General features: G+C 41.0%; 1 protein-coding gene across 1 annotated transcript in view; it reads right to left on the bottom strand.

Moving 5' to 3' along the window:
- Positions 1 to 16,238, bottom strand: part of PPEF1 (protein phosphatase with EF-hand domain 1) — a 123,175-nt gene that overhangs the window by 20,483 nt on the left and 86,454 nt on the right. Inside the window, exon 11 of the mRNA XM_032285842.1 lies at positions 728 to 894. Coding sequence (XP_032141733.1) covers positions 728 to 894 — 167 coding nt within the window. The remainder of the gene's footprint in view (positions 1 to 727; positions 895 to 16,238) is intronic.

Here is a 16,238-nt window from a genome sequence, read left to right as displayed (position 1 = left end):
CCATGAAAAATATGGAACTAATTTCTGAGACAACATCTGAGGCAAGCCAGCAGTAGCAACAGAACGATTCCATCCAAGTCTGCTTCGAGAACCTACCACACCTCCAAACCCAGCGTAACACACCTACCCAACACACAATTTAGCCTGTGAAGGTTGGACATGGGAGCAAGAGAAAGAACATAAAAGAGGGGAAGGCCGGGCGCGGTGGCTCAAGCCTATAATCCCAGCACTTTGGGAGGCCGAGGCGGGTGGATCACGAGGTCAAGAGATCGAGACCATCCTGGTCAACACGGTGAAACCCCGTCTCTACTAAAACTACAAAAAATTAGCTGGGCATGGTGGCACGTGTCTGTAGTCCCAGCTACTCAGGAGGCTGAGGCAGGAGAATTGCCTGAACCCAGGAGGCAGAGGTTGCGGTGAACCGAGATCGCGCCATTGCACTCCAGCCCGGGTAACAAGAGCGAAACTCCATCTCAAAAAAAAAAAAAAAAAAAAAGAAGGGAAAAGAAAGGACAGAACTGGAAGAAAATAAAATAAGGGAGTTTCAGAGCAACTGACACTCAGCAGAAGAATGGGGGTGGGGAAAGGGGGAAGAATGGAGGTCCTCCTTGAGATTTCCCTCATCCCTCTTCCAATATACTCATTTTATCTCTGTTAGGAACTAGATATGGCAGCATTTCCCAGAGTGGGAAGCTTTTAAAAGAGAAAATCTAAAGGCCTAGGTTACCTCAGATTCATCATATAATCTTCATGGTTCCCTCTGTTCAAGTGCAGGTCATTGGGGTAGACAAGAAAACTCACACACAGGATCATTAGGACCTCCATGGAATTCCTTCCTCGATCTACAAAGTCACCATTAAAAACATATGGGTTGCTCCCTGAGGGGAGACCATTCTGTGGAAGGAGAAAGGGAAAAACAAGCAATTGACAGAATGTACTTTTAAAGTAAAGCTGTGTACATAACATCCCTGTTAATTTGGAGAAAAGAGGCTGAGTCAGGTTCTTCCACCAGGAAAAATCTGCTCTCTCGCTTGAGCCAGTTTTACTCTTTCAGGGCAGGCATCTCCTGGAAAGGCCCTGAAAGTGACAAATTCATTTGGGAATGGAAGATTCCAGGGAGGATGGGGGCGGGTGCTCATTCCACCCACTACCTACTATGAGTTTTCTTTGAAAGGAGCTGATATTTATCCTATCAAACATGGCTATTCTCACCTCTTCCTTCTCCTCTGAAAAGAGGAAAACTTCTATCCAAGGAAGAACACCAAACTATGAGCCAGAAATCTTTTATTCTAAGGGTCCGTATCATCAGCTTCTTGGGGATGTGATTCCCCCAATTTGCAAAATAGGGATGGCACTATATCCCTTCCCAGATCACCTGAGATAATGGAAATGAAAGTACTCAGGCAAGTGAGTGGTGCTATGTGATGTGACTGGGCAGGTCGGATGTACTGCCAGCGAGCAACTACACCAGGTGGCATAGCCGGCATATATTCTCAATTATCACTGACCCGGCCATATCGGTTTTTAAGTATTTTTAATATCACTCTTGAGTATGAGATAATACTTTTAAACACAGTGTTAGCATAAAAAGCAGCAGAGATCAGAACAAAGGTCTGGTCTTTATACTAGCTAATTATTCATTTAGTCCTAGACTATAAAGCTCCAAGACAAAACAAACTCATGTAACATGGTTACATTTTCTCAATGTCATGTTTGATAGGGAAATGGCTATTTCTCTATTGCATGGCTTCTACTGCATAAGACAAATTCAAATGTTTTAAAAATACATTACAAAGAGACAAATTTCAGTACTACTCATATATAAAAATGCATGTCCTCCTTTAAAAAGGTTACCTTCACCAGGAATGGTGGCTCATACCTTTAATCCCAGCACTTTGGGAGGCCGAGGCAGGCCGATCACTTGAGGTCAGGAGTTTGAGACCAGCCTGGCCAACGTGATGAAACTCCATCTCTACTAAATACAAAAATTAGCCAGGCATGGTGGGGCACACCTATAATCCCAGCTACTCAGGTGGCTGAGGCAGGAGAATTGCTTGATCCCGGGAGGCGGAGGTTGCAGTGAACCATGATTGCACCACTGCACTCCAGCCTGGGCAACAGAGTAGGACTATATGTAAAAAAAAAAAAGAAAAGAAAAACAAAAAGGCAACCTTCAGGAAATAATACATATATTCTAGTAATATTAATCTTCTTCAAATGATTTTCTTTTTTTTCTCAGCGTCCTAAGTAGCTGGGATTATAGGCATGCACCACCATGCCCAGCTAGTTTTTGTATTTTTAGTAGAGATGGGGTTTCCATCATGTTGGTCAGGATGGTCTTGATCTCCTGACCTTGTGATCTGCCTACCTCGGCCTCCCAAAGTGCTGGGATTACAGGTGTGAGCCACCGCGCCAGGCCACAAATGATTTTCTTTTTTTTTTTTGAGACGGAGTTTAGCTCTTGTTACCCAGGCTGGAGTGCAATGGCGCAATCTCGGCTCACCGCAACCTCCGTCTCCTGGGTTCAGGCAATTCTCCTGCCTCAGCCTCCTGAGTAGCTGGGACTACAGGCACGCGCCACCATGCCCAGCTAATTTTTTGTATTTTTAGTAGAGACGGGGTTTCACCATGTTGACCAGGATGGTCTCGATCTCTTGACCTCGTGATCCACCCCCCTCGGCCTCCCAAAATGCTGGGATTACAGGCATGAGCCACCGCGCCCGGCCACAAATGATTTTCAAATTCCTCTTTTGTTAGATTTCAAACTACATTTTAAAATCTTATTACTTTATACTCTATATCCTATTATGTATATACATTTTAAATTGCTCATATCAATATAATTGGAAAAATATAATACAGGTTACAGTATATAATTTAGGGATTTTAGAAATCATTTATTCAATGTAACATGTTCTGAAGGCAACTGGAAACAAACAAATAAACAAGCAGTGGCATAGTGTTATACAAAGATGAACTCCCGGGTCCAGGTCCATTCATTACCCATGTGTCCTTGGGCAAGTTATTTAACCTGTATGAGCTGTAGTTTTCCTGTCTGTCAAATGGGGATGATAACTTCCATACTTACCACACAAAGCTATTTTGGAACTCAAATGAGACCATGTGTATAAAACTGCATTAAACTGGTAAAGCAACATAAAATTAAGAGACTCATTTTATTATGACCATTTTATTTCTCTCTCTTTTTTTTTTTTTTTTTTTTTTTTCAGATGGAGTCTTACTCTGTTGCCCAAGCTGGAGTGTAATGGTGTGATCTCGGCTCACTGCAACCTCTCCCTCCCAGGTTCAAGCAATTCTGCCTCAGTCTCCCAAGTAGCTGGGAGTACAGATGCCTGCCACCACGTCTGGCTAATTTTTGTATTTTTAGTAGAGGCAGGGTTTCACCATGTTGGCCAGGCTGGTCTCGAACTCCTGACCTCAGGTGATCTGCCTGCCTCGGCCTCCCAAAGTGTTGGGATTACAGGCGTGAGCCACGGTGCCCGGCCAACCATGTTATTTCCAATTCTAAGATTCCAATATTTTCTTACACATTAATTCACATAACCTTATTCACACTGGGTTTAGTGTAAAGCAGTTGCAAAAATATAGGCTATTGTTTATCAAAACTTAAAGAAGGCTGGGCACGGTGGCCCATATCTGTAATCCTAACACTTTGGGAAGCCAAGGTAGGCAGATTGCTTGAGCCCAGGAGTTCAAGATCAGATTAGGAAACATAGCAAAACCCCTTCTCTAAAAAAAGTACAAAAAATTAGCCGGGTGTTATGGTGTGCACCTGTAGTCCCAGCTACTCAGGAGCCTGAGGTGGGAGGATCGCCTGAGCCCAGGGAGGTTGAGGCTGCAGCGGAGCTGAGATCACACCACTGCACTCCAGCCTGGATGACATGGTGAGATCCCGTCTAAAACAAACAAACAAACAAACAAACAACCATAAAGAAAGGGGTAAGGATTTTGCATCTCTGATCTCTGCTACTCTTCCTTCCCCCAGCCTTCAGCTGTCTAGGGTGAGTGAGCTGGAGGAACCTGAGGACTGTTGAAGGCTATAGACTCTGTGGGGATGTCCAGGTCTGAAGGGGGCTACAGGAGCAAGAGCAGGGAGCCCTGGGGTGAAAACATGGAAGAACTAGGCCTGAGGGGACTGTGGACACTTGATTAAGGGGTGGCTCTGCCTCCAGAGCATGTGTGTACGTGATCTTGGTTTGTAGGCAGGGGGAGTTAAAATGTTGGATCCTACTAGAAAAAGTGTAGGAAGATGTCTTCCACATCCCTGAAACTAAAAGAACAGGATCACTTGCATTTAGGGGTACCTAGAAACACAGAGACTTCACACCCAATGCCAGAGTACAAATTGTTGTGCCTCTAACTATGGAAAGGCTTAACCTAGCTTAAGCAGAAAATAGAAAACGGAAATAAGCTAGTACCTAAGAGGATCCAGCAACCAGAGAGAGACAGACCAATCAGATCTACTAAAGCAGATGGTCCCTAATAAAACAGGACTGCTGGAGGAAACAGAGCACAAGTTTATTTTTAAAATAAGAAGAGCAAACAAGGAAACACAAAACTTATTAATTCTTGGCATTAAGAATATGGTATTCAAACTTTAAATATCAATGAGTTGGCTGGGCGCAGTGGCTCATGCCTGTAATCCCAACACTTTGGGAGGCTGAGATGGGTGGAACACTTAAGGTCAGGAGTTCAAGACCAGCCTGGCCAACATGGTAAAACCCCATCTCTACTGAAAATACAAAAAATTAGCCAGGCATGGTGGTACACACCTGTGATCCAGCTACTAGGGAGGCTGAGGCTGAGGCAGGAGAGTCACTTGAACCTGGGAGGCAGAGGTTGCAGTGAGCTGAGATTGCACCACTGCACTCCAGCCTAGGCAACACAGTGAGACTCTGTCTCAAAAAAAAATCAATGGGTTAAGGGTAACTAAAAGAAAGAATGGTTGGGAAAATACATTATTGACCTGAAAGAACAAGCAGATGAAAAATCTCTCACACAGAGTAAAAGCAAAATCATGAAAATCAGGAAGAATAGATAAGAGACTAGCATTCAAAGCCAAGAGACTTAATATGCCAATAATAAGCATTCCAAAATCAGGAAAAAGGAACAGATAAAGAAGAGGCAATAATTACAAAAATAAGAGAGAACATTTTCTATGGTTAAAAAGAAGATTTCAATCTGAAGCTTGAAACAGTTCATGATTTCTATGCACAATTGATGGGGGTAAATCCCTACTACATAGTAAAAAGATTAGAAGAGGCCAGAGAGAAAGAACAAGTTACAAAAGGAAAAGAATCAGCCTAGCATCAGACTTCTCATCTATACTAGTGGGAGGTAGGAGATGGTAGAACAAAATCTACAAATTAAAGAGAAAAAAAGGACTTTGAACCAAGATTTCTACAGTGGCCAAGATGTTAAGTTCTCAGCGTGATAGAAAAAATATTTGCAAATGTGTAAGAGGTCAACTATCACCAACAACATAAATGCTTAGGGTGAAAGACAGACATGCAAATATGTAGTATTTAATACCACAAAAACAGCAAACATATATTGATTGCTTGTTATGTACCAGGCACAGTTTTAGGTGCTAGGAACACAGAAGTAAACAATATAAAGTTCCTGTATTCGAGGAGCCTGCATTCAGAGAAGATAGCATCCACATGCCCCACTGAAGAAAACACTCAAGAAAATAACTAAATAACCATACTAACAATTAGAAGTCCTCAAGCCAGGGAAAGATCAAGAGAAAAAATACAGATATGAACAATGAATTGTGAAATAGATAGTTAAATATAAATATGACAATATGAAACTTGGATTTAAGTACTAAGCAAGGATTCCAGAAGTAGAAGAGACATGCTATGAAGGAAAACTTAATAATGGTCAAGAACTAAAAATATGGTATGAGCAATAGCTAGGATTTCCAAGGGAGCTAAGAGAAAAATCAAATGCTGTAGAAATCTTAACTGAATGGGGGACATGGAGTGTGAAAACAGTTATCTTATTGAGAGAGAGAGAGAGAGAGAAAGGATCACAGTGGGAGAATAAAATTATAGCTATGAGAAATACACACATACACATTATTTACTAGAAATGTCAGAATTGGGAAGGTAACCACCAGTGAATGGAAAAGCACAGTAAAAATTCCAAATAAAACAATAATAAAAAAGAAAACTTTACCAAAACAGCAAAAAGAAAAGTTAAAGGGTGAAACCAAGTGAAATAACAAAGTGGAATAAAAAATTTCAAATATATCTGTTGTTATACTAAATATGAATGGATTAAATTCTCTCATGAAAATATCAGGATTACCAGGCTGTGTTAAAATACAAAACCCAGGTATATGCTGTTTGTGAGAAATATACATTAAAAAGTAGGTAAGAGAAGGTTGAAAACAAGGTAAATGCAACAAAAAGAAAGCAAGAATGGAAATATTAATACTGGACAAAGTAGAGTTTAAGATTAAAGCTCTAAACAGGATCACAAAGCAACATTATGTCATAATAAAAGGTACCTTATGAGAAAAATACAACTCATGAACTTGTAGTCAATAAACAAAAGAACACATTTTTGCTGCATATATTTAACTACTAAACGCAAGACGAAATTGTTTTAAAATACACAGTGCATTATTCAGACTGAGTTACTGGTTTAAAATAATATCCATAAATTCTTTGGCACCCTGTTTACAAGGTAAAGCCGAATTTGCCTCCCCTTGAATGAAGGCAAGACTTACTGACTTTTCTCTCGTGAAGAGAAAAAAAAAAGTAAAACTGACAACGTGCAACCTTGGAGATTAGGTCATAAAAGACACTGTAGCTTCCTGCATGCTTTCTTTCTTGAATCACTCACTTTGGGGAAAGTCAGCTGCTCTGTCACAAGAATTATCAGGCAGCCTTGTGGAGAAGCCCATGCGGCTGTTTTGCCAAAAGTCAGTGAGGAACTGAAATGCTCTGTCTATAGCCACATGAGTGAATCATCTTGGAAATGGGTCTTCCAGCCCCAGTCAACCTTTCAGATGACTGGAGCCCTGGCCAATAGTTTGACTGCCACCCCATGAGAGACCCTGAGAAAGAATCCATCCAGCTAAGCTTGACCCAAATTTCTGACCCACAGAGACTCTGAGATACTAAATGTTTATAGTGTTAAGTTATTAAGTATTGGAGTAATTTGTTGCATGGCAACATATAATAGGCATATTTAGGTATATATAATAGAAAAAATATGGGAAAATTAAAGATACAACCAATAAGCTTGATTTGATAGATATATGAAGAACTTTGTGTATTACAAATAAGAGAATCCAGTTGACCCTTAAACAACACAGGTTTGAACTGCATGGGTCTACTTATACGTGGCTCTTCTTCTGCCTCTGCCACCCCTAGACAGCAAGACCAACCCCTCCTCTTCCTGCTCCTCAGCCTACTCAACATGAAGATGATGAAGACCTTGGTGATAAACCACTTCCACTTAAAGAGTAGTAAATATATTTTCTTAATTTTTTTTTCTTTTTTTTGAGAGAGTCTTGCTCTCTTGCTTAGACTGGAGTGCAGTGATGCAATCTTGGCTCACTGCAACCTCTGCCTCCCAGGCTCAAGCGATTCTCCTGCCTCAGCCTCTGTAGTAGCTGGAATTACAGGTCTGTGTCAACATGCCTGGCTAATTTTTGTATTTTTAGTAGAAATGAAGTTTCACCATATTGGCCAGGCTGGTCTCTATCTCCTGGCCTCAAGTGATCTGCCCACCTCGGCCTCCCAAGGTGCTAGGATTACAGACATGAGCCATCACACCTGGCCTAAGATTTTCTTAATAATATTTTCTTTCTCTAGCTTACTTTATTGTAAGAATACGGTCTACAATGCATATAGCATACAAAATATGTGTTAATCAACTGTTTATGTTATTGCTAAGGCTTCCAGTCAACAGTAAGCTATTAGTTGTCAAGTTTTGGAGGAGTCAAAATTACATGTGGATTTTCAACTGTGTGGGGAATTGGTATCCCTAACCCCAACATTGTTCAAGGCTCAACTGTATAATTAATATTTTATATGTCCACGGAGCTTTTATGAGACTCAATATCATACTTGACTTCAAAGAACTCTTAAGAAATTCAAGATAAGAAAAATGTCACAAGACACAGTCTCATAAAAATATGATTAGAAAAAAAGTCTAGCTCCTTGAATTAAGATTCTTGGAAATTAGAAATTATCATCTTAATAAGCATTGTATCAAAGAGAAAATTAAAAGCAAAATTACCAGTGCAATAGAAGGCTTACATAAAACTAAAATCAGAAAAGATGTGTAGCTTTAAATGCCTTCATTATCAAAGATGTTCATGAAAGACGGTATTCATCTTTAAAAAATTAGAAAAAGAACAATAAAATCCATCAAGTAAAGAGAATAGCTGAAACTAAGGAAATAGAAAACAAAAAGGAAAGTTTCGTTTATATAAACCCAAATTTTATTGGTTCTGTCTTTGAACCAATTTTATGATTTTCTTGAAACTGATTCAAAAGAAGATGAAAACGTGAACAGTGTACTGGCCCCATGTGGCTTTCTAGCAGAACTCTATTTCAATTTTCCCAAGCAATAGTTTTAATGTTACTTAAACCCATGATTCTCAACTTTGGCTGCACATTAGAATCACCTGGGTGATTGCAATGTATAACCAAGTTTGAGTTTGCAACCCAGGGATTCAAATTATTCCAAATAATAGAAAAAGATAAAAATTTCTCCAACTCATTTTATGAAACCAGTATAATCTTAATTTCAAAATCTGAGGAAAGCATCCAATAGTCTAAAGTAATATTTATTATGTTTGAATGGAAAACACATTTTCCATTACGATGACAGATTTTCTGGTATTAAAACTTCTTATCTTCAATTAAACCCGAATTTGTTGTAGGTAAATTGTTTGCTACCTCCGTGATTTCTTATTTCACCTCTGCTATGAGCAAAGGGTAATGAATTTCTTCAGTTAAACCTCATTTTTGTATTTTTAGTAAAGACGAGATTTCACCGTGTTAGCCAGGATGTTCTTGATTTCCTGACCTCGTGATCCGCCCACCTCAACCTCCCAAAGTGGGGGGATTACAGGCATGAGCCACTGCAACCGGCAGTTAAACCTCATTTTAATCCCAAAATAGTAATGGTCAACTAGTCCATCCACCTTATGTAGCATACTTGACACTCAACAAGTTTTAACCTTTTCAGAAAATCTTCTTCAAGATTTTCTTCAAGATTCTCACACGTCTTCAAGAGATTAAGACTTGTGATAATAAAGCTCATTCAACAAAATATGTCACCATCTCTGAAAGTGATTCTAAAAGGAGTCCTGAATGTATACTGCAGTCTTTTCAGTGCTAAGCACCTCAAGACAACCGCATCAAAGAGGGCCAGACTTATTTGGATGTGTAAGATCTGCCCTGTTGTTCCAGGATTAGTTAATATTACTTTATATAGTTTGGGTTTGAATCCACTTTAGTCTCAGAATTATAAGGAAACTAAAAAGCACACAGGATGATGAGGAACTAGTTTCCTGGGACATGAGTGTCTAGGATATTTCAGCTTCTGGCTACTGACATTTCTCTGGGTTTTCTTCAAAGACGCAAAAAAAACCCTCATGGCATAAACAATGCTTCACCCAGTTCCAGTAAACTAAACCCTCTGGCTCATTCTGCAGCTGATAGGCAAGAAACCATCTACGACATGGTGAATAAGTTGACAAATACAGAAAACTCAGAGTAGCTACAACTCTGAACTGCAGTCAGATGACTTGCGGGGGGAAAAATAGCAGACCATAATTAATTAACTTAAACAGAGACAAAAACCAGATGTTTCCCTGCAGTCTCACCTATTTCCTACGGAAGCATTTTAAAACAGACATCTGGAAGTTTTCCCAATGAATTTCCCGAAGGCACATCAAACAATAAGCTCTGGTTCTCAACTCCATGTTACTTTAATTTTTTTCTTCTGTAATTTCAGGGGTCTGTTCTGATTGTAACACACTATCTTCACCTCAAAAGGAAAACAATTGGCCACTGTGGCAGTGTGAAGCATTTCAGTGATAGAAAATAAAGAAAATGTTTGACTACCTTCACAGCTGGAAAATTATGGGTGGAGTGGGTAGAGGATGGTGGGGAAGAGAGAAAGAAAAGGAAAGCAAGGCGGCAGGTCTTCCCACTGGATAGCATCAGGATGGTACCCACAGGGTTAAGAGTTAATTAGCGTCTCTCAGTTCACACGCATCTCTTTTTCAGCGACAAGAGGTCGCCACTCACGGCATCAATTTAACAGACTAATTTGGTGATACTTGATCTAAAATTTCAAGCTTTCTAGTCAATAAGGGAAAAATGTCTTGTAATTTTACCAAGACTGAGGCTCCGAGTGAAGTATTTCAAGTTGGTCACTCTAATTAAGCACAAGTGGCTGATTAAAATTAACCTTTCCAGAAAATAAAGTCTAAATATATGACCTAAGTAATGATATGTAAATTGCTTCACTTGACGATAAAATTATATTTGAAGCCATGTAAAGTTGAGATGCCCTTTTAGCAAAGGTCTGTTGTGGTTAAGAGTGTGGTGTGGGAGTCAGGGGAAGAGTCCTTTTCAAACCCAGATGTGATTCTGAGCTGAAAATGTTTCCCTTAGTGTTAAGGTGCTAGCTGATACAATTTTTAAGGACAACCAAATATTAAAGAAACCAAAATCTCAAAACAATCAGTGAAGAAGAAGAATTGCTATAAATCCCATCATTTATTGCAGGGCACCATAAAAAGCATGTGAGAATAAAATTTTTCATGATCCTCCAAAACTTCCCTTCATGATTTAGGCACTTACTAAATTACTAAAATTCTTTGAAGGGATCGTCAGAAATGTCATCTCTTCCAGGAAGTCCTCCATAAGGTTAGGTGCTCTGCCAGTGGGTTCCCTTGGAGCTCCATGCTGATCCCAATCATACCATGTCCAACCCTGAACCACCTTGTCTTTTTATCGGCCAACCTTCCCCACTAAACCGTGATGTCTTTGAGGCCAACAACTGTGTTTTAGTCATACTGTATTGCCAACCCTTAGTAGAGTGCCTCATTCACAACAGGTGTTTCATAAGTATATGTGAAATCAACTTTGTATTTATCTTTGTATATTCCTATAGTTTTTATACGATACCTTGAACGCTATAGGGACCAGGATAAAAGTTTACTGAATACATTAGTAGACAGATTCACTTTTGCATATGGTGAGTTATAATGATAGAAGTCTTGAACCAATCCAACCACTTGGATGAAAAGAGTAATAATATGGTGACACCTCTCAGTGACCCTACATTAGAACATTCTTCAGGCTGTGCTCTTGGTTGGCTTTGGGCCAGCTCCAGCCTTAGAGCCTATTCATGCTATGCTGTATAAAAGAACTGATGAGGAAGAAAGTGTCTAGCAAACCACCAATAGAGATGAATTAAAATTCTGTCTTAACTCAAAGCCTAAAGTTTTCATGCTTTCTCTTTTGGGTGATGGAGAGAATCAGTTAGTCATAGTATAACATAAACTTTGGTCACTTAAAGCTCCAAAAATCTCCAACAGGATGTAGTTTGCCAAACTATTCCCCACAATTCAAGATCTATTGCTCTTAGAAACAATAATGAAATAGAAGTGAAAGCACGGCCACTAGCTACTTCTAAACAAAAGCTTGGGAGCCTGAGGTTACACTGATGTGACTCAATTGTGGCTTCTACTAATGAGACAGAGTCAGGTATGACACTTATCTGGGATTCAATCAGTTGTTGATGAATTCATTAGTACAAAGTATTACAGTGAGAAACAAAGACCATCACAGAAATTCTACCGTTTCTTGAAGCAATCAAGTGATTGCTTAGGTCATAGTTATGCACCTCCTTTAATCTGAGCAGGCAACCTTCATGTGTCTGCCACCAAGAAAAATCCACCAGCCCCCACTGCTCTCCTCCTCTGAGATGTTCTTCCTTTCTTCCTTATCTATTTTTCTGGCCCATTACTCTTCGCTTAACTAAACTTTCTTTTTTCATGCTGTCTCATCCTCCTATGCCTAAGACCCAATATCCTCATTTGTACTGTAAGCATTGCTTAAATGGATTTTCCAGATCACTGAAGCTTATTCCTTTGAAAGCTGAAATGCCTTTTAACATTACTTTAACCATTTTGTTGGGAGTTTTTAAAATGTGCCATTTGTTCCCTTTACTTCTTAAAAGTATACACCATATAACTTGAAATACTCTTGACCTTGCAGGCTCATGGGTCTAAACATCCTCTCAGGCACTTCTGAGAAGGCAAGAACTCTCTTCCCTACACTCCACAGCTCCAGATAGCTGAGAATTACTATTTCATTTTTTATCTCATTTTTATAGCTCTGTCTTTTAAATTTTTTTTTTTTTTTTTGAGACAGAGTTTTGCTCTTGTTGCCCAGGCTGGAGTGCAATGGCACAATCTTGGCTCACTGCAACCTCTGCCTCTTGGGTTCAAGTGATTCTTCTGCCTCAGCCTCCCAATAGCTGGGATTACGGGCATGCACTACCACGCCCAGCTAATTTTTTGTATTTAGTAGAGAACAGGGTTCCACCATGTTGGCCAGGCTGGTCTTGAACTCCTGACCTCAGGAATACCCGCCTCAGCCTCCCAAAGTGCTGGGATTACAGGCGTGAGCCACTGTGTCCAGCCAGAACTTTTCATTTTCATTGCTGTCATTATCTCTGACTTTTGCCTCTTCCCCTCCCACTCCCTAATCTGCTGTGGAATGGATAGCTAGACAGGCAAGCTCACGTGAACCTTGTGTTGGAGAAGGTTTTACTGAAAAGAAGGTTTATGGGTCTTTGAGTTAGGGGTCTAAGGCCTGTCCTGTGAGTAGGGTTCATTGGATTCCTGACAACAATTTCAAGTGCTCAGAAACCCTTTTTACTTATTTCTGGGTTTGGGACATATGAGTTATAAGTGAAGATAAGTAAAGTAGACAGAAGTTTGACATCGGGATATGTGGCGTAACACTGTCATTTTATTTATATAGAAACACTGTTTCCAGAACAGTTTGTATTCATGCTTTTAGGCTGCAGTTCATTCATGCACTCTATCGTCATTCTGCACTTAAACTGCAGACAAAAATAAATGAGACAGAAAAGGGCAAAATGTCGACTTTGGCAAGTCAGAGATCATCAGAGGGCCGGGGCTTCCCAGATATCTCTGTGTCCTGCCCTTTCATTTTCCTGCTTTTAACTTAGGACATTCTTTTGCTATAAGCTAAGTGACCAAGCACCATCACCCCAAGCTCTCCATGTCATTCTCCCTTCTCAGACACCACTAACTACACTACCTTTCCAGTTTCTTTTTCCTTTTTTATTTCTTTTTTTGAGATGGAGCTTTGCTCTTGTCCCTCAGACCAAAGTGCAATGGTGCAATCTTGGCTCACTGCAACCTCCACCTCCCGGGTTCAAGCGATTCTCCTGCCTCAGTCTCCCGTGTAGCTGGGACTACAGGCACATGCCACCACACCTGGCTAATTTTCGTATTTTTAGTAGAGACGGGGTTTCATCATGTTGGCCAGGCTGGTCTCGAACTCCTGACCTCAAGTGATCCACCCACCTCGGCCTCCTAAAGTGCTGTGATGACAGGTGTGAGCTACCAAACTCGGCCTTTTTTTTCTTTTTTTAAATAAATGAAAGCAATGTATTTATTCACTTATTACAAATTCCTTTAAAATAATAATATAGTTTCCGGGTTTTTTGCTGTACCACTGTTGAAAATACGAATGATATTGTTGATCAGCTGTTTTCCCCATTGCTTTATCATTGTTGCTACTTTCTTCTTTTTTAAAAAATAAATTTTACCATGTACATTTAAGGTGTAATATATCATGATGTTACAGAATACATACAGATAGTAAAAAGGTTGCTATAGTGAAGCAAACTAACATATCCATCATCTGACATAGTTACCTATTTTTTGTTTTTTGTGGCAGCATTAGCTAAAATCTACTCATATGGCATGAATCCCATATATGGTACAATTTTATTATCTATAGTCCCCATGTTGTACCTTAGATCTCTTTTCAGTTTCTTAAAGTGGAAACTTGCTGTCATCAATGGCTTTTCCCTCAGTTTCCCCCTTAAACCAAGCAATTTTGAGATTCTGGTGTACATGGTTCATTCTATGTCGAGGATGCATTTTACCTTCTTCTCACTCATGCCTGCCAGAATTCTAATCCATGGCTCTTGCACACGTCTGTTTTCCAGACATCCCCCTCACCTCTCAACCCAAATCCATCCCAAATATAATAGTGCCCTAGTCTTTCATCACTGGGTTAGCAATCTCCATTTCCTGAGCACTGTCATTGGTTAGCTCTCCAAATATATCTTGCTTGCATTTGAATGCTATATTTTCACCTTTAGTTCCTTTTATAGTACTTCTTACCACCCACCTCCTCCTGTTCAGTCTTTACATTGGCACCTTCCAGTTTTCTATGTTCCATATAGTTTTGCAGACAGAATTAAAGAAACATGTTAGAAATCTCTTTTCTCATCTGTCTATTCCCGAGTCTTATCCCTGATCCCACCTTCACACGAAATAAAGAAATTTTCTTTTCTAATGCCTTGGAATTTAGTGACGACGTTCCCAATTTAATTTACTCAACTATTTCCCTTGTATGTATTTCCCAAGCCTCTAGAGAAAGAATGCCCAGGTTTGTTGTTGTTCTTCACATACCCCGCCCCCTCCTCCTTCCTCACACTGTAATTGTCAACAATAGCAGGGCTGAACTTCTGAACATATGGTGTGGAGCTCCGTCCCAAGTTAAATAAATCCCATCCCCCGTCCATCCATTCCCCCGTCCATCCTTCCCCCTTTCCCATGGCACTGCCGTGGGGCCAGTAGAATCCTCATCTCATGGTCAATGAAGCCCCCTTCTGCCTTGAATTTACTCAGAAAGCCTTCTTTCCTCCATAGGCCTGGGCTCCCTCCAGAGCGCAGAGGGACTCCAGACTCATGCCCTTCTGAGGCAAAGGACCTGCACCTCCCCAGGACACACACCTCAGGCCCAGGAGCAGGGCAGGCTTCGCTTGCCCACAGGGCTGCTCACAGAGCAACACCCCATCACCCTCCTTTCAGGCCCATGACCTCTGACTAGGCTTCCTTTCCCTGCTCCTCATCTGGGTCCAGGTGGCGCCACCGACTGTTGAACACACCTGCTTTCCAGGTCCTTGCCCACCCCATCGCCATTATTCTCTTTTGCTCGCTTGGGCCACCCACTTTCTAGGCTCCATCCCAGGGCTTCCCCTCCCCCAGGGCTGTTCCCGCTGCTGTTCCCACCATCCCACCTCCTAAGGCCCTCAGTGCAGTCAGCCTGCTCCCTGACGCAGTCAGCCAGCATTCCAGTCCTACTATCCTCCTGCTTCTTCCAGTTGACTAGCCCCTGCTGGCTTCTCTTTCTTCCCTATCCAGCTTGGATTCTGTGGCTGATGTCCAGAATTGCTTTCACCAGCCCCGTCGGCTCCCTGCCAGCAAACCTTTGCCTGGACTTCCTACACCAACCTGCTACCCAGGACACCTCCTACTTCCTCGGACTTCACTCTCTGGCAGTCACACTCTATGTCCTGGCTTGAGCCCACTGCAGTCTCAGTGCAACCTCTTCTTAAGGGCTGGCTCCACCCACTCCTGGTTTGCCCTGTCCCCTTCCCTTCCAAGCTGCTAGTCTAATGCATGAATTGAAAACCTTATATTTCTATTATAGCTTATTATTTTTAAAATGCGTTGGGATGCTGATTTTATCCACAAGACAACCTCTTATGGGGTGGAAGTTCAAGATAATATTGCAATTGAAAAAAAAAATTTGCAGTTCATGGAGGTTGTATGGCTCACTCAAGCTCTCACAGCCTCAAAGGTGGAACTGGTTGGTCATCATAATGTGGCAGGCCAGGCCTCACTAACGCAGGCCTCCATTACAACTGTTTCAGTACTGACTGCGTGGTTAAGTTAAACAGTAAAAGCTGAAGGAGCCAGTCCCCTATACAAAGGCTGGAATGTAACAAAGGCCAACCAAGAGTTTTGCCTAGGCCTTTCCTAGGCCTTAAAGCATGGCAAGATAATGAAGGAATTCTTAACAGGACCCATTTAGGATTAAACAAGTTTTACTGGGGTTCTGAAGAAACTCCCCAGACCTCCACAAACAAGTTTACTGGAGGTCTGAAGGAACCCCCCC

The sequence above is a fragment of the Sapajus apella genome, unplaced genomic scaffold (assembly GCF_009761245.1).
Source record: "Sapajus apella isolate SASKATOON/1434 unplaced genomic scaffold, GSC_monkey_1.0 scaffold17, whole genome shotgun sequence".
In the NCBI taxonomy this organism is placed as follows: domain Eukaryota; kingdom Metazoa; phylum Chordata; class Mammalia; order Primates; family Cebidae; genus Sapajus; species Sapajus apella.
This window is presented reverse-complemented; position numbering and strand designations above follow the sequence as displayed.